Source organism: Temnothorax nylanderi, unplaced genomic scaffold, assembly GCF_030848795.1.
Source record: "Temnothorax nylanderi isolate EJ_2023f unplaced genomic scaffold, tnyl_v1.0 TNYL_tig0039_pilon, whole genome shotgun sequence".
In the NCBI taxonomy this organism is placed as follows: domain Eukaryota; kingdom Metazoa; phylum Arthropoda; class Insecta; order Hymenoptera; family Formicidae; genus Temnothorax; species Temnothorax nylanderi.
In genome coordinates, this window is record NW_027249101.1 from 557,517 (window position 1) to 577,312 (window position 19,796).

Here is a 19,796-nt window from a genome sequence, read left to right on the forward strand (position 1 = left end):
GCTTCGGGCACCCGAGACATTGAAATTATTCAGTACATTAACTAATCAGTAAAACGTATATAAATCAATTACGACTTAAAAAACCATCAAAATAGAGTTTTTATGTAAAATATATTAGTATAATTATATTAGTCACATCACATTATAAGCATAAAAAAGTTTTGCTTCTTGGAGGAGATTTTTAATAGACTATCATTGTTTTAAAATGATTATCGACAAAAAATCCTTTAAGATTTGTTTTTTGAAGCATTACTCTTTTATAATTTTCAACAATTCTCGGTATAATAATAGTAATAATAACAAAGAAGATGAAATTGGTATACGACTCAGTTTCTAACATAATAAAATCTCTCCCTATTCGTGTTGTTTTTTTCACAAGCTACTATCTTAACGAAACATCTTTATAGCGTAGAACTGAAAAGTCTGTAACCCTACGGGGCCCCATACTGATATACGTCACTGTACCGATTTACCGAGTACGGTTGGGGAACAGGTCGCGACGTCGCGGCCCGACAGTCGCGTCGGCGCTTCGTTCGCCAGCCGTCGTCAAACTTGTTCTTCTGTCGGGCCCCTCTGGCGTGCCTTCGTTATCTCGCTCGATAATGTGTAAATCATAGTGCAAAATTCGTTAATCTGCGGATTCGAAGGGTACGCGAGTGTCCGGATCGACATTGCATCACTGGAGGAATTATATTCGCTGCAACGATCGGAGTCCTTAGCGGTCCCCGGGACCGCGATGTCTCTACGCGCCGCGGCGGGCCCAAGCCCAACTTGAGAAGACTCGTGAAGAAGATAGACTATCAACCAAGATTTGTGAGCAGTGTCTCAAAAGATTAATTGCTCTTTGACGATACTATTAATATCGAAATAACAATAATCGGCTGACTGATTAGCATAATTTTAAAGAATTTCGTTACAAAATATCGCAATAATTAAATTAAATAATAAATTCTCGTTACCCGGGAATTGAGAGAAAGTAGCGACTACCGTTGGTTCGCCAAAGGACCTCGGAAGAATTATATACCATGTGGGCGCGATGTCGAGGACAGTGACATTCTCGCATTTACTTTTCAGTTGATTCGTACGTCTGATCGACCGGAAGATCTGAACGGTATAAGAATGCGAGAATATGCGCCAAATCGGTGCCTAGAGATGCACCGGAGCAAGTTCATTAGAAGGCGCAAAAGCTGAAAAGTAGAAAAGGATGCGCAGAGAGGAAACAGAATCAAAACAGATTTGCGTGATTTACGAGAGAGATGTTAACAGCGACAAACGCGGTGATGATGTACACGGTTCAAAAATAATCACTGACTTTATCAACAATTCTCAGCGCTATCTTTGAATACCGAACGATCATTTCTGTGCTCGAGATACCGACTCTGCCATATCAAATTGGGCCTCCTCTTCGGAGCACCATATTTGGATCGGGTTGTCGGTGAATAGTAATTTCTTCTATAATGAATAGAGATTAGATGGATGATTGTGTTAAGATCGGTGAGGTGCGCGTATCTCGTATAAGTATCGAGTAATCTGTGAATACCGAGACGACTCGAGTGTGATCGTAGTGCGAACCGGATGAGACGTGTCGAATGGAGTGACGCCGGGATTTCTCGCAGATCACCGTCATCGTGGATCATCGATGTAGCGCGATGTCGGCCTGGTGGCCTGTCGTGGCGGCGACGCTGTGCTTCTGGATATGCGCTGGTGAGTTTAACGCTGGATTGTACCGGTTGGGGCAGATCGGAATACATTTATATTACAATACCTTCGACTAGATCTAAAATATATAATCTAAGCTTTGCGACATTAATTAATTAATGTAAATAATAAACAAAGAACCTATCTATAAAAAAGTGCTAGTTCTAGAACACGCAGATATATAAATATCCGCAAAATTAATGATGCAAAAGAAATCGTAGATCTCTGGAATTTATATAGAGTAAAACGATTGCGAAATTGGAGGATTCAATGATCCAAGAATTTATCGACATTCCATAAAACGGAAGGTATGTTGTTAGAAGTACCCGCATCTTTCTAGATGAACAGAAAACAATCTATGGTATTTTTGAGGAGAATCAGTAATTTCTAAACTTTTATAAAGACTTAATGAGTATTTCAGAGTAAAAATATCTAAAACGCTAGCAATAATTACGTAAAAGATAATTTTGAAAATCCTAATTAATTCTACATTTTTTTCTCATTGTTAACATCAATATATGCCATATGTTTTTTTGACGAGATATATCTGAGAGGAATTATATATTATACATATATATAAATATACGCTTTCTAATATGTCATGGAGAAAGCTGCACGCATTCGGGTATAAATGGATAAATGGATAGAGCGATCGTTATATACTATAATATCTAATATGCAATGTATTCTTTTATCTAGAAGAGATAATTTTGCTATTCGTGCAAAACAGCAAAGATGCAAAATAACGGCGTTCGGAGTAGATGTTGCTTACGCCAACGATTCCTTTCTCTCCAGACCAACTATGTTATTATAAGTTGCCTTGCTATATGTAACAAGATACCTTTTGTGCAACAGTCTCACCACATTATTTTCACACAGTAATTCGTTTCCACGCTAAATTTATAAGAAATCTTAGATAATTGTTAAAAGAATCTTTTGAATAATCTTTCACCACAAAATGACAATCATAATAGTATAACTAAATTTTTAAGAAATCTATATAAATAACTCTCTTAATTCTTGTAAACTGTTTTCCTCAAATTAATTTTTCTTATTATATATATTTATCTTAAATTGCGATTATAAACGTAAGAATATAATTTTATATTATAGAATATTATAAAATATATATCACATAAAAATGACAAATTATTAATAATATATGTGAATATAATGATATGTGAATAATAATGCAATATTCTTTACGCAAATAATTTTCATTGTATTAAATAAATTGTATTTTTGATATAAATAAATTTTTGGTATATGCTAGTTTTTCATATAAATAATATCAAAATTATATGAATTTAGAAATATCCAGTATAACATTAAAAAACGATGCAATATTATCAATATATTGTTTAAGCCACGATGTCACTATCTATGCCATTATATATAATCATTCTTCATGTCGATCGGGATTTAAGCAAGTAGAAAGTCGATAATCTCAAGAAAGTCTCGCGAAGGCCTTCAGAGCCGGCCTTTTGTCAGGTCCCTCTTCCTCATCTCAAATAATTGTCGAAGAAAGCCGGAGAGCAACTGATCGCGCGCGCGGTAACAGTTGCGACACGATTACGAGAATGTGCATTTGAGAGCGGCCGAAGAACGCAACAAGAGCAGAAAGTCGATATTTTGCATCTTCATGGACATATACGAACGTTGAACGTTAAAGATGTTAATTAGTCGAGTGCGCAAATAATTGCAATCGTGCCTCGCAATTATAACTCAATCCCCAGCAATAAATTCCACAAGATGAACTGTATTCCTACTAGTATTTCAGCTCGTACAAAAAAGATAGGAAAACGGAGTATCTCTCGAAAAGTTGTTCCGTAATCGAAACAGATAAAATCTTATTATCGATATAATTATTTAGTTAATTCATTAAAGTGACAAATAATCAAAAGGTACATTTTCGTGAAACTATAATAATCTTCTGTGATGAATGCATCTTAAAATTCTTATTATTTTCAAAGAATACACATTTAATATATATATATATATATATATATATATATATATATAATGTTACATATTTACATAATTTATTTTATTTTATTGCTGAGAATCAGTGACAATCCAAATAATTTAAGATAAATAAAATTCTAACATGCATTCTTCAGTTTGAAATCTTGTATAAACACATATCGCACTTCCTGTCGATCTTGTACCACGTACATCACACTTGATATGATTAATCCTTCGAGGAGTAATTAACCGCGGCCAGGAAGCATGAGGTTTTGCGACTAATTACAGCTACTTCGCGGCAAGCTCTTCCTTTATGCTGAAAACGTCATTCGTGATTCAACCATCTTATAAAAATTCAACATGTTACAAATTAATAATTCTTTTGCCTATAAGTATTTTCTTCTTCTTCTGAGTTTTAAATTTATATTTGAAATTTTTATATTAATATTAATATTTTATATCATTTAATTTATTAAATTTCCTCCCGTATATTATAATTCGAAATATTTATACATTATAGTTCTTTTTAATATAAATGTTTGACATTGAACTCTAGATTTCTATATTTTCTCTTTTTCGATATATACTCTTATCCAGGTTTCTGATGTTGCAGTTCATGACTGCGGATCGTACATGTAATGAATGCAAGCATGCGATTACTATGGATTATCAGAATTTCTCGAGCTACGTGGGTTGAATATTTTGATATCTATCACTTGAAAGTTCGAACAGAGTAGAAGTCGGGATAGCGACAGCTCTCGCTACGCATATTGTGTACATGTTGTAGCTCACCGGAAAAAATAAAAGCGGACAGTCTACGCATGCCAGGAATACTCGCGATAGCCTCGTAAACCTTCTTTTTCGCGTTCTCATTAGCTGATACCACGCAGTAGTTTCTTACAAAATCTTTAGCACACAATTATTTCCGATTAATTTTCCGTTAAAAATGATATTGAATAATTACAAGCAATAAATTAATTGAAAAGTAATATACAAATAAAACAAATTTATTTATTTTATTTGGCAAATATAGTATTACTACTGCACTTTCTTACGCAATATCTCTTGCACATTGCAATATTTATTAATCCGAAAAAAGGGAAATGCCAGGCTAAATTTCCTCGTAAAATATATGAAGAGTTGTCGCAGAAGAATTATCGTTAAGGCAGTAAAACGGTACACGAAGAAGGTCGGAGGAAATGCGCGCAAATGACGAGGACAAACTTTATTCGCAGCACGGTAAAGCAGTGACACGATCGCAAACTCGCCAGACGCGAGTATTAATACGTTGCACCTGGCGGTCATATAACCGGGACGCAGTCGTTCGACAAAAACCGGCGATTAGGTCTCACAATGGGAGTCCGCCTTGATTCCCAACCCTTCCCTTTTTCAGAGACAAAGAGTGTGAATATCCACATCTGAAGAACTGTTTCAAAAAGCAGCATAAATGACTGCATCGAAATATAATTATTTTTAAAGCAAGTAATTATATATAAATATGTTTGAGATAATTATTTTATATAAGACAGGGTTTATTAATGTTTTTAAACCATAGAAAAACAGAATATATTCTTCGTTTCCCAAGATTTGTGAGAAAGTTGAAAAAGATCTCTGAGATGTACAAACTTTAAATAAAGAGTCCGAAAAATGATTAAATTAAAAAAAAACAGAATATGTGACTTTCCATTTGATTTAATTTTTAACTTCGTTATTATAATATGTCTTTATTGATACATTTATCACATTTATCGCCACTTATTTTATTTTTTATCAAATAACCAGTATGTGGCCAATATAGATATAAAATTTATTAATTGCGCGTAAAAAATAATTATCAAATTTTAAGTTTAAATAAAAAACAATTCTTTTTTTCTAAAGAAGACGAGGATAAGGATGTGAAACGAAGGATCCTGTATGAAATTATCGGTCTAAGTCTACGCGAGAGAATTAACAACGTTCAAGCACAGAGACAGTGGTACAAACCGGGTCACCAGACACCGAGCAAGAACCCATACCTAACCTTCACTGACACCAAGGCTCGTCGACCGTGCTGACGAGGGGGGACGAAATGCGTTTCCACTGACTCGTAGAATTCCTCGCGATAGCACCGGTCTCCGGGCCATCTTCTTCACGCGCGTGTCATGTCGCGATTTATTAGTCACAATGTGTTTACTTGCGTTGCGTGTCTTAAGCTAATCTCTGCAATTCTGGTTTCCGGGGGAGACAGGTTTCTTTACGAGAAATTTCCATTACATTCTAAAAAAATACGTATAAACGTATACTCGAAGCAGAAACCTGAATCCAAAGATAAAAGCGTAAAATTATATATTTTTAAATAGTGATAATTATAAAAATATATAATTATAGAAGAACTAATAAAAATAAAATTTATCCCGTCGGAAAATGTGTAGAAGTTAGAAATTTTTCCTTTGGTACATATAGTAATTTTTGTTTAGTCGGAATGTCTTAAAATTATGTTATAATTTTTACATAATTCTTCAGTTAATATGATAGCGATGTTGTGCCTTGATTCTCGCAAAATTTGTATTTCGCGCACATAAACGTTCTTTTAGCGACTTGAAAAATTTCGAGACTTAACGCAGGAAATACGCTCATCAGTATGGCGGATGCAAATGCAGCGAACACATGTTATTACGGCGCAGCCATAAGATCGTTTATGCGGGCATTCTTCTCACCAGACAAGAATCGCTCACAACCAGTTCTAAACAACTCTTCAGCAACTTTGCGGGCTATTTATTGCGCCCGTTCGTTGTCGTTAATGCGCTTTTCCCGACGGCATACCATTAAGCAGAAACTGTCTGTGTCAGGAAATAATGAATGTTGCAAACAATGTAAACGGCAGTTCCCGTTGTCATTGCGATTATCTTTACGATGAAATTCTTAAAAGATACATCGATATGACCGGACATAATCGTTCCTTTCCGAATGTCATAATGCAGTTATAACTGCAGTATAGTGTAATAGTTATCGCGCGAATGTTACAAATCAACTTTTTACTGAGAAAATATCGATTTTAAATTCACAACAAAATTTGTGAATTCTGCCATTAAAAGATTTTTCACCTGCTCATTATATATGCAATATTTATCTATCAAAAATCATGAAATAATAAAATATTTCTTAAAATTGATTTCATAGAAAAATGTTTATTATCTCTCTTTATAAGAATTTTATTAGAAACTCATATAAATCTGGTAATTTTATACAAAGAAATATATAGAGGAAAGTCTCCTAATATGCGATAGCGAGGTTTCTGCTAAACTAATAGGTTCTATCTGTTGGTTCCATCATGTACTTATTGCCCTTAGAGTAAAACCTGTTTAGTGGAAAATTCATTATTCGATCGTGCGTGCACTCGCCTACTACATTTTTCAATTCTGCACATAAACTTCCGGCAATCACGCAAAATAGATGTGGTATCTCATAATAGGGGACTTTCCTCTATATGTAATAACTTATACAAATCTTGTTTTGTTGATATTAATATAAGAATTTGCACAGCACGTCAGCTGCTACTTTTAGCTGAAACTTGGACTGAATTACCGCGATTAAAATGCGCGATATCGTAGAGCTTCCGGTGTTTTACGAAGTCTTGCGACGAATAACACGTTTTCAATAGAAATAAAATCAGATTAATATTTTATGAATTTACTTAATAAATATTACTTTTCAATTTTGACTATTTTTATGATACTGCATAGACTCCTAGATAACAATTTTATTTAGTTTATATGTTCCCTATGTATCTTTACTCTGTTTTGACAATCAATTCAGAGTGCTAACATCAGCGCTCTTGAACCAATGAGCTGTCTCTTCGCTAAGATCAAACGACATTTTATCTCTTATTTCACGGGAATCCCGGAGGAGGATCTCGTGCCTTCTCGAGAGTGTTACGTAAAGATCGTTAAAACACGACCGTGCATCGCCGGCTCGCTCGTTCGGCTTGATTTTTCAAGTCTCGAAAGCGTCGCCATGCATGAAAGTGAAGCGTCACGCCGAGGAATATTTAAGGACCGACGATGACCTCACCAGGTGAAGTGAAAGTTCTCCGGTTCGCTTCGTTTCGGCTCTCAGTTCACCGCGGCCGAGATGGCGGCGGAAACGAAAAAGAGCACGATCTCTTTCGGCACCCACAAACAGTACCCGGAAATACGCCACACTCCAATGACGTCACGACCTTGGCCGATCGTATGTACTTTCCAAAGCTTTTCGTTTTCAGTCAGCAGTCTGCTCGTATTTCTAATATTACAAAAAATTGGCCATCAAATGTATAAGATTTTTTATTATTCAATTCTTTTATCTTTCTGCATTTAATAGTAAACATACTTTTTTTCCCGTTAATGCAAATATATTTGCATTTATCCACTTTTTCTTACATCTTTATATTCTCGTAATATAACACCCAAATCCATCCGGCCTAATCACAAAAACGACGAATAAAATAATCATTAAGATAGCGCCCTAAAAATAAATTGATAAATCGGCCCCGGGAACGACCGTGCGTGGACGACCGTTCTCGGAACCACTCGGAAATATTCGAAAGACGAAGAAGTGATCGCGTCTGGTTAATGAGAAAGCATCGTCGGGGCTCGAAGGCTCTCCGCAATCCACCGCGACCAGCGACGGAAATCGAGTGGTTCACTTTCAGATCCTGTTGCACGTCTTGCGTTACTTTATCGCACCATTCCCCATGAGTCACACGAAAATTGCACCTGCCGTGATTGCACACTTTCTGCACCTTGGAAATCCGTCCATCGTGTACGAGACACACGGGAAAACTTTATCGTCTCTTTAAATTTCAACGAAGCGATCATTTTCGCGCTTCCCTCATAATTATTAATTCGCTCGCCGTCGAAATGGAGAGGATCACAAGCTTGGAAGTTCCAGATCTCCACAATCAAAAAGCACATTGATTATTCGCTCCGGTAATAAAGATAGCAATTAATAACTAGTAATATTAAATTAATCATAAATGTTTTGTTCAAATTAACAATTTATGAATTGTTTCATATTACTAAATCCATTAATCACACTGCACGCACCTTGGATTCCCATGTAAATTGCATGAAGATATCCAAAAGGATACGACGATGTGTAATTTGCTGGTGATATATATAGGCGCTAAATTATTACGAGGCCATGCATCGGTGCTGATTAACGATGGCAAATAATTACGACGTAGCGCATCCCCGAGACCGTTCGGTTAATTTGCGATCGACGATCGGCCGATCAATTTCCGGACTTCGCCCGTTTCCGATACACCTGTCCGCGTCGAAGCGAGAGCTCTCACGAGAGAAACGAGCTCGACGCATAAATCACGGGGGCCGGACTTTCTAGCCATTAGCGACAGCTCTAGCGATGAGCGCTACCGCCTGCCTAGAGCCATCAAGCAACGTGTTCGATGGCCTATTCGTCTTGAAGAGCAAGCTTTAGCACTTTGCGGTTTAACTAAATGCTCATAACGTCGACAAGATTTTTTTCAGGTATCCTTTGATTTATTGGAAAGCCATTAGAAATCTTAATATAGAATGTTTCAATATTGGCATACAAACCGCATCATAAAATGCTGAAATTAATCACGCGGATAAAATGAGGAATTTTTTATAAAAATTAATTTCTTAATTCTGACATACTTGAAAAATCTTCTGAAAGAAGAGATTAATGGTGCTTCGTTAATAATATAGACAACCTAAGAGCTAATTATGATGTGGATGACAATATAAAGAACCATAGGATATGAGAAATATTTTTTATATTGTATGATGAAAAGTAAATAAGACTACTATAGATAAATTAAATGACTATAAGGTATTAACTTGAAATAGATTTTAGTTTTACAGAAAAAGAGAAGGAAAGGAATTCTTGTCGATAATTAAAGTATGCCGCATGCAAAAAGAGCGTATTAAATTAAAAACATTAAATGCGGAAGGGGGACACTTTCCGTTCCGTGGTAATTATATTGGCCTCAAGGATCATTGTAAAAGGATTGAAATACCGTCTGCCTACTCTCATTTACCTGCCTGCTTTTCAGAAGCCTCTCACCCTGAGATGACAATGCACTTTTCTCTAACTTCGGCTAACTGTAACTCTTCCTTGCAAGATTACGTACAGTTCAACTCTTTTTTCCGGATTAAAATAATCACTCTTGCAGAAACGAGGTATTTTTTATCCTGCCTTGCACAAAGAGTAATTATATCGAGTAGCTCTCAAGGATCATTGTGAAAGGAGATTGAAATTCTACCTGGCTATCTATCTCTTTTCTGAGATTCTGTCACCTTGATGGCAGTGAATTTTACTGCACTAACGGCACACTGAATTAATAAAGACAGTGAATTTCTTCCTCAGAATTTTAGTGCCGATCTTTCTCCGTATGAAAAATGTTATACTTATCGAAGGATGATATCTTTCATTTATTAGAAAAAGAAAATTGTGAAAGGAGCATTGTGAAATTGCCCATCTGCCTCTTTCTTCGTACTCTCCCGATGATAATCGAGTTTCTCTCCAAAAGTAATTAACAAATCGGGGCAATTTAACTGCAGATTTTCCTCCGGAATTTTAAACGAGCCAGATTTTCATGCTACTCGCTACAAAGTAGTTTTATCCGAGAAATGAAATTTATTCAACGAGTAAAATTTTCTTTAATCAGTAAAATACAAACTAGTGAATTTTTTTTAGATTTTACATATTTGCGCAATTAAAATCATGTAATAGCAAGATACTTTCCATCCCGTTTTCCCCGAGATAATTTTACCAGGATAGCCGACCAAGGATTACTGTGAAAGGCCCGAGACTCCACCTGCCTCTTTCGAAAGCCCCTCCGCGGGGAGCGGAGTTTCCTTTAACCGGTCATCCACAAAGTAGGGCGACCTGCCGCCGGTGACTCCAGCGAGCAGCAAGATTTCAATGTCCGAAGGACAGCGCGCTCAGTAATGATAAACCGTGCTGCGCTAATCATAATTATAAATTGATGGGATATCGTAGCTTTTAATTATCTGAAGAATATGGGATTGGTAAGCACGCAATGCTTGTTGTAAGCAATATTCTTTGGTGATTTAAAATACCGAAAAAACATTGCTCTAACAAAGGGATGAAATACAGGAGCTTGCGACGCTTATCATACCGTTATCTTATCATTATTCTCTTATCACTCGATAAGAAGCCGGTAAAAAAGACGCGATTCTCTCGATAAGACGGTACTAACACAGTTACACACACGAAAACAAACACACACAGAGTCGTTCGGTCGCACTTTCATCGTCCCACTTTCTCCGTGTTGTTCGGGACGCATCGCCGGACTGACCATGCTCTTCGTGGTCTCACGAAAGAACCTTTCGCACTTCCTCAGCACCGCCATTCCGTCTCGATTCCTCCGTCGTCGACCGGCGATGTTAAAGATAGAAAACGCGTGGACGAAATCCGAGAAAGTCGAGGGAATCGCATCCGCGTCTTTTTTTACATCAAACTCGTCACTGTGTCCGAAGGATAACGATTCGAAAGGAAACTTGTTGCTGGCCAATTTGGGAAAGTCCCAACTCTGCAATGGCGATCGACTTTACGATCGGCGTTCACTCGCTGCATTGGAATGCCCTTTAATCCTGCATACGTAATTTTGTTCTCTTTGAATAATTTTACAGAATATCTCATAACTAAGTAAATATAGTTTTAATAATAGACTTTTTTCAGTAACTTTAAGTATAGATTTTACAGTCAATCATTTATCACAATTTGATGGTTTGTAAAATCTTGATTTAAAACTCTGTCAAAGTAAAGTTTGCGTAAAATGTATTAAACAATATTAAACACTATTGCTTTATCATCAACATCAAAATCAGCTATAAATTTATTAGCCACTTTGCTCTTAAAATTAAAATCACATTAAAACAAAATAAAGAAATATTAAATCGTTTTCAAGCTTATTAATCCTTCCATCTACGTTGCCATCGTGTTTATCAACCGACAAGTCATTAACACTGGTCGAATAAAGAAAGGAAAAAGGAAAAAAAAACCATGTTGTCACACGGAGTTACTCATCCTGTGACAATGTAACCGTGGTTTACGGTACCACTCGATGTCATCTCGTTAACTCGGTGTGCGCGGAATTTTTATTCTCATCCGACTGTAATGCGATTGACATTGATACGAATGCGCGACGCCGATTATACGCGGCGGAGAGCGCGCCGCATTACAATGCGCCGCTGTCTTCGCTTCGAGTAGCGTGTCTTAAACGCGCCGCGGCGCGTTATAGCGGTATTGAAGTCACTGCACCGTGAGAATACAGTTACTGCGCTATATTCTCATGAATAATCGCTACGATTACGACGAAGGGTGAGAAGAGGTGCGCGAAGTAAAACCGCTACTATTATGAAGATCGTCACGCTTACGACGCTCTCTGCGAAAGCACTTCGCCGCGTCTTCCCGATAGCTCATTGACTTGAAAACGGATTGTTAGATCGAAAGCAGTCATTTGATTGCAATCTGTTTCCCGACGTTGAACCGCGCGGTACAACATCGTAAAGAGCGATGACGGCCTCTAAAACCATATATGATCTTAATGATGACGGATTCTATACCGAATCTTATTTAACTTCTTGTTACAAGAAGGAACTCCTCAAACCCCTCATTGGGCTTTTTCGATTCGGCTTATTTCCCACCTCTTTATATGTGCCGTGAATAAGAATCTAATCTTGTTTTTCACGAGCGACCTTAGAGTTTTTTCAGAAGGATCGAACGGCATAACGAGATGCCATTAAGTTGCTAATAAGATACAATTCGCGAAAAGGAAGCAGGCACGCACGGAACGAAAAAGCGCGGGCGCGCACACGGCGTGTAATTAAATTCAATTACATTCGCGAGGAGAGTTTTATCACTGCAGTGCTCGGCCGCAGTCAAAGTAGATCTCTGAATTTTGCAAATCGCGAAATAGAACGTGCACACTCTCGCACGATGCACTTTCTATTTCTAGTATATATGCGCGCCTTTCGCGCCATATCAGATCGGCCGGCCGGTATCATAACGCTCTTCGTGCGACCGCGCGCTCGCCGTGACTTTCTATTCCAGGCATAACTCCGCCGCGGATCGATCATTCCTAATAAGAGAGGTCGAGAGTCGAGAGGATCGTTGTGGCGTGCAGTTACCGCGAAATCGCGGCACAATTATTCGTCGCGGAGATGCGCGGCGGTCAGGTGGAGAACGTCGCGAGATCCAGTTATTCGCTTTTCTTGCACGAGAATGCTATGGAAATGGTACGAGCAATGCGAGGATCAGTAATTATCCGATGAGGACAGTATGAGAAATTACATGCCTCGAAAGAATTCCTTAACAAACGCGGCCGCAGTAATCTCTCTCTCTACCTCCATTTTCTCTCCTTTAACCTTAATCTCTTTCTTGAAAATAAATTTCTTTACAACTTCCGTTTGTTGTATTTCAGCAATTATATAATTAACCAGGGAGAATATGTTGTAATATGGGTAACGCGAAAGATTATAAAATTCCAAAGAGATTTGTGAGCAAAATGAAGGTTGCGTGTAAGGAACAGTCGAAAATACGCGAAACGAAAACTCCGAGGAGGGTCACAGTCTACTTGGCGATATGAACTCGAAATCCAGGAAGGAATGCATATCAAGGCCGATCTCTCGGTGCGCGCGCATTTCCACCCACTGTTCTCTCTCATTATCGTTCGGTAAACCCGGCGCTAATTAGAACTCGAGCGTAAAACAGCGAGCCCGCCGTTCGCGCTCGAAACGCGCACGCGGTCGCGAGGAATCGAAGCCGATTTGAACGGGATTTCAGTCGCGTTGTCAACCTTCCGTGACGAAGAGTCATTAATTGCCAGTGGGCTGAATTCTAATGTCGTAAATACTTCAATCGGGAATTCCAATTGTCGTAATTACAAGTTAAACGAAGAATTTTGACAATTTAAGACAGCAGCATTAGAATTTTTAAATATCATTATTATTTAGATTATTTTTTAAATATAATATGTATACAAATATGTATAAAAATTATGTATAAAAACCCAAGAACAAGAGAGGAAAAAGATATCAGAGAGATAGAAAAGTACCGTTATAGATTTTAACAATCTAAGAGCGCAAGTTTCAAAATTTCATCACAGATTTTCAAAATTTCTAATTTCCATAGCTTCAAACCGGTAAAATTTTAGAATATCAAAGCACCAAAAAATTTAAAAGCTCTTAATTTATAAATCCAGTAAAAAATTATTTTACTTATATAGGGAGCCAATTGAGCGATAATACACCGCCCGTAATGTGGCTGGATCGAAACTGGAGACTTCCGGAGACCGAGCCGGTAGGAAACGTCATAACCAGGGTTCGCGCCGAGGACAACGAGCAGGACAAGTTGACTTACGGTCTGGAACCACACGATCATTATAATGAGAACAACAAGCTTCAGACACCATTACCCTTTTTCATCGACAACAGAACCGGCATAGTTTTTCTCAACGAAACTCTCAAAGGAAGAGTGAGTACTTTCAGCAACTGTCAATTGTCAAAATCATCTTACAAGATAAAAATTTCCGTGTTTCAAATAATTTAAAATAAATAATTTTGATGAAAATATAAAACATAAAAGAAACCTCACAATTGTAATGATATAATTTAAAGTATATTTAGTGCCTTTAGTGGCTGTTAAATAATTTATTAAATAAATTGTGCACATTTTTATATTAACTTGCTAATTAAAGTCATGCGAATTATTTAATGATTATGAAGACTCAAGTTTTAAATGTTTTACTGTTGCCTTAAATTTTATATTGTACAGTAAATATTTAATATAAAAAAAATTGCTAATTAAATATATATTCTACATTTCGATACATATCGTAGATAAGTACGCAAAAACTATAGAAATCAGACAAAATTGGGGATTTGTTGGAAAAGTTATAAAGAGAGAACGTGATGTGTCTTCGATGTTGGACGAAGACACGGCGTGTCTACATACGGTATTCGCGAATGCTCGGCTGTCGAGGCACTTGAATTACGCTTCTTGCTCATTCTTCTTTTCAGGCAGGCCAGAACCTGTTACTCTATGTGACCGTTTCTGACGGTCAGCTTACAGCGAAGACTGAGGTTTACGTCAATATCGAGAACGCATCGGCACCAAATCGGGGAAAGACAAGGTGCGTGATCACGTATACACAAACACCCAAAAAACAAACATACACACATACACATATGCATGTTAGCATTTTTAATAGGTCGATGCGATCCATCGTGTATATTAAAAAAAAAGAAAACGAACATATGTGACACAGAACTTAAATGGATTCCGAAGAAGGTAGAATATATAGGAATATTCCAAAGTTATCAATTAATTTGCATAACCGGAAGTTAAATTTCTAAAATGTTTCGGACTTTTTTGGATAGATAAGCATAAGTATTGTTCTAATATAAAGTATGTAAAAGTGAAATATTAAATCATAATCGTGCTGACACTTTCGAGCTTTGGAAATAAATTAATGACAGACATATTCTTTCAAAGTTATTTATGGATTTCGGTCGAATGATAACTATGAAATATGGTTTGGTAAGTAATATGCAAGATCTCAACTTTTTGTGTCTTGGTATATGCTGTACTTCTATTACATCATTTTCAAATAATCTTTTGCGTCATATATTCAGAATGTCATTAAATTTTGCTATCTGCATTTATTAATATGGGACTTCTCAATTTAAACAAAAGTATTCAATATCTAAGATTTAAAAAATTATTTCTTCAAAGAAAAAAATTCACTGTAATAGCTAATTCATTCTAATTGTAAGTATAATTGATTCTAATTTGATAGAAATTTAATCTTTCATTGAAAAAAATTCATATAATCAATATTTCAATGAAAACTATATTAAATTAAGTGAGCTTGCAAATTGGTACTTTACTTAAAAATGGTAAGGCATAGCACGTGACCTTAAGGAGACTCAGCGGTGATTCGTTCTATTATTCATGCTCCACTTCGTTAACGATAACAGGCTTGAATAAAAATTGCAGAGTATAAGAAGTATTTGTTACAAAGAAGTCGTGTTCTTGACGTAAAAACGTGCCAATTCAATCGACCATTCGAATCGACGAAATATTTCATATCTGTATGTGTAAGAGAATTTTATGTAAATATTAAGAAACAAAAGAACGTCGCTGAAAATATTAAGCCTGGAAAGTATATGTAATTGCTAAATTAAAGATAGTTAATAAACATAGTTCTACTCGCAATAAATTTCATTAGCACCTACACACACATACACAATCATATAGATTTTTCTGATTTAAAAAATTCTTCCTGAATTGTCTTTTTAACAGGATACCATATCCAAACCAACATGGTTCCGGTGGCCGGATACGACCGCCCTTCCTTCTACCAAATCTGCCGACCTTCCCCTCGCCTTTACCCCCTTTGCCGCCGAAACAGTATCATCCTGAAACCACGAAACTTGAGTTGGAGAGAACAAAACCAAAGGAGAACGACAATAGCGTTGGCGGCGGTACCGTCAGTACCGTCAGTACTATCACCAAAGAAAGCGTCCAGATAAACGAAGTGGAAGGTCCTGCGTTGAGCTCGAAGGTCGCACCTTCCGCAGCACCGTCCTCGCAGGACATGGCGATGACGCTGGTACCGGTGGCGGCTGGATGCGCTCTTATTGTGGGTCTTGGTATGGGCGCCTGGTCCTTGAGAAACAGATTTTGCGGCAGTCGCAAATCCAAGGCGGACACGGTAATCGAAATAAGACTTATTTAGAAGAAGAAGCTATACAAATAAATTATGACTCACTTTATTTCGCATTTCGCAATTCTTGCCATCTCCTTATAAATAACACAAGATAGGTATTTAAGATAGAATGTGGTTTTCAGAAGGAACAGGCGTCAGTCAGCGTTTCTAATCTATCTGATGATCCTTCTCTCGTCCTGAAGAGGTGGCGAGGTCCAAAGGCTCACAGCAATCGTTACCAGCCGTGGGAGAAAGAATTTCAAGCAGGCATTCAAAGTAAACAGGAGGATAAGTGGGAATTTCCCAGGCACAGATTAAAGGTATGATCATTATTCTATACTTAATCATTAATTAAACACAAAGCCGATAATTAATTCCTGAGTATTGCTACATTGTCAAACGGCTAAGTTACGTTAAATAGCCAATTAAATGTAATTATTTCATAAATTCATAAATTTATTAATCAAATTAATTTCAATTATAGTTCTAAGTAACTGTTTGTTAATTAACATAAGCAATTTTTTTCTAATTAATTATTGCTAGGTCTTTAACATCCTCGGCGAAGGTTGTTTCGGTCAGGTGTGGAAATGCGAGGCTCTAGATATCGATGGCAAATCTGGCCCCACGATCGTCGCGGTGAAGACACTGAAAGAGAATGCCACCGAGCGAGAACGATTGGATCTCGCGCAGGAGCTACGCGTCATGAAGAATTTAGATCCTCATCCCAATGTAGTGCGGCTTCTGGGATGTTGCACCGAACGGGAACCTATGTTCGTCATTCTGGAGTACGTGAGTGGCGGTAAGCTGCAGAGTTTCCTCCGGGCCTCTAGAGAGGAGAGGAATCATGGAGGGGCAGGATTGACCTCCAGGGATCTTACTGGATTTGTGTATCAGGTAAGTGGTCGAATTGTGAATTATTAACCAGAGAATCTATAGTGATAAATCTAAACTGATTGAATAAACTCGAATTTGTTATTTGTAGATCGCCAAAGGTATGGAATATCTGGCGTCAAAGGGTATCATCCACAGGGACTTAGCCGCCAGGAACATCCTGATCGACGAGAACCGCGCGTGCAAAGTGGCGGACTTCGGCTTTGCCCGAGACGTAGCGGCCAATCAGATTTACGAGAGAAAATCCGAGGGTAGATTGCCAATCAGGTGGATGGCACCTGAAAGTCTATATGATAACATATTCTCCGTCAAATCGGACATCTGGAGCTTCGGCGTCCTGATCTGGGAGATCGTGACGTTGGGGTCGACACCGTATCCTGGACTCGCTGCCGCAGAGGTATGAATATATAACTGGCTTAATATAATACTTTTATTTTGTTATGATGTGATCAATTTAACTTAATTTAAAATAATGCGATTTTGTATACATATGTTGTACATACATTACAGAATTAAATCGAATAAACTAAAAATAAATTTATAAAATTAAATTCGAAAGTTGAATTTAAAATAAAATACAAATACAAATTGAAAATATTAAATCAAACTAATTGAATTAAATTAAAGATAAATTAAACTAAATTAAGTTAACAGAATTAAATCAGAAGGTAGTTGTAAGAATATACGACAAATAAGGTTTCTTTTTTTATATATAACATTAAAACACTTCTCCAGGTAATGAGAAAGATCAAAGAGGGCTACAGACTGGACAGGCCCGAGCATTGTAAAAGGGAGCTCTACAATATTATGTATTATTGCTGGGACAAAGATCCGGCGTGCAGACCGTCCTTTGCCGAACTCGTTAATCTGACCGAAGGCCTGCTGCTCGACGAGACGGACTATATTGAGCTCGACAGGTTTCCGGATCACTCGTACTACAATGTGCTCAATCTCAGCGGAGAAAAACTATAAAACTCGCGTGACGATCGTTAACGATTACGTCAGCTGATTTTCACATAGATAAGCTGGCACACGTTTTCGCAATAACATTGTCGTTTAATTGGATGTATTTTCGCCACATGATGAATTACGTGGGAAAACCTTTTAAACTAAATTATCGAGCCGACAATTCTTTTTATCCCTTCAACCGAAGAGAATTATCAAATTATACCACTAATCGAAAAGTAATATTGCATTTTATAATGGCATGTTTAATGAGTTTGCTCGAGAACGATTTGAGCTTTATAATCTTTCCGCTCGCTTTCGGCACAAGACTGTTCGATCGTTCTGTTAAATACTCACACATGTGTACGTGTTAGATACTCAATTCTCGTACCTACGAGAATAACACGATTTGTAATAATTAAGAAAATATAATTAAATTTAAACGCGACGTCACAAGTCGAAGAAAAGTATTCCTAATACTTTAGTGGCTATATTCATGTCTAGACATGAATCTGTATATATGTACTGAGTTAAACATTGTTGTAAGTTATTGTACAATTGAGTGTTGTAAGAATAAATAAATCTATATACATTATACGCTCAGCAATGTACACTATGTTCCTGTTACATATTTCATATCAACGATTAAAGTCCAAAAGTATTTTTTATATCTAGTAAATATATCTTTAGTGTTCTTTTCTATGAAATCCTTTTCACAATTAAAGTGTGAACACATATACGTATATCAATGATAGTAAAAAGGATGACCTTGTGCTAAAAATAAAATATATAATATCAAATTTTTAAAGCATTATTTAAAGTATTGTTCAATAAATAATTATACAAATAATTTGTGGAACGTAGCACGAAATAGAATCGAAGACCGAAGAATTATGGGCACGGCGTGTTATCCGCCGGAAATATATGGCAATGTGGCTACGTAGTTTAACGTACACTCAACGTTTTCTGCACATAAAAGCGCCAGTGAACGATAGTGGTTCCATCTAAAATGTGAGCACATCCACTCTCAGACTTCTTTCTCTTCAAATATTTGTTAAAAATTTTATATTAATAGTTAATAATAATGATAAGACTTTAATTATTTCTGATCATCAGAACTCCCCATTGATGGTCACGAACATTTACCTAAGGTCGATCACCTCTAACAGTATCTCGTCGGTGTACATGCTTACATATGGTACAAACGTAAAAGAGTGGAACGGAGCAGTAGATTGGTGACTATAGCAATAGAGGGTACTGTAATCTCTTTTGTTTAACAGAGACAATTTCTTATTATTTTTGTTTCTTCTGTACCATGCATGAGAATACGTATATGTATGCACACACGTCAATGAACTATTTACACGAATGCGATCACTATAAAAATTAAAAGAAGCAGAGAAAAAGAGTCACACATGCTGTCCTTATCTTTCTTCAATTGTCTTTCTTTTATATTGCATGAAGCAATCATTATCGAATCTGTTTTATACGATATTCATAAATTCGTCGAGTTTGCATTATGAAATCAAAAAAGGCGCAAATCAGTCAATTTCTATTACTT

The 19,796-nt window shown here is 36.9% G+C and overlaps 1 protein-coding gene across 2 annotated transcripts in view; it reads left to right on the forward strand.

Moving 5' to 3' along the window:
* Nucleotides 1–18,832, forward strand: part of Cad96ca (tyrosine kinase receptor Cad96Ca) — a 34,898-nt gene extending 16,066 nt beyond the window's left edge. Inside the window, exons 1-8 of one of the 2 annotated variants that reach the window (XM_071704102.1) lie at nucleotides 336–1,704; nucleotides 13,916–14,163; nucleotides 14,709–14,821; nucleotides 15,994–16,405; nucleotides 16,543–16,719; nucleotides 16,943–17,293; nucleotides 17,382–17,687; nucleotides 18,026–18,832. In XM_071704102.1, the coding sequence (XP_071560203.1) occupies nucleotides 1,650–1,704; nucleotides 13,916–14,163; nucleotides 14,709–14,821; nucleotides 15,994–16,405; nucleotides 16,543–16,719; nucleotides 16,943–17,293; nucleotides 17,382–17,687; nucleotides 18,026–18,262 (1,899 nt within the window). In that variant the 5' untranslated portion in view covers nucleotides 336–1,649 and the 3' untranslated portion in view covers nucleotides 18,263–18,832. Of the gene's footprint in view, nucleotides 1–335; nucleotides 1,705–13,915; nucleotides 14,164–14,708; nucleotides 14,822–15,993; nucleotides 16,406–16,542; nucleotides 16,720–16,942; nucleotides 17,294–17,381; nucleotides 17,688–18,025 lie in introns of those variants that run through there. The other variant, XM_071704103.1, reaches the window with a different exon arrangement.
* The last annotated feature ends 964 nt before the right edge of the window (nucleotides 18,833–19,796 follow it).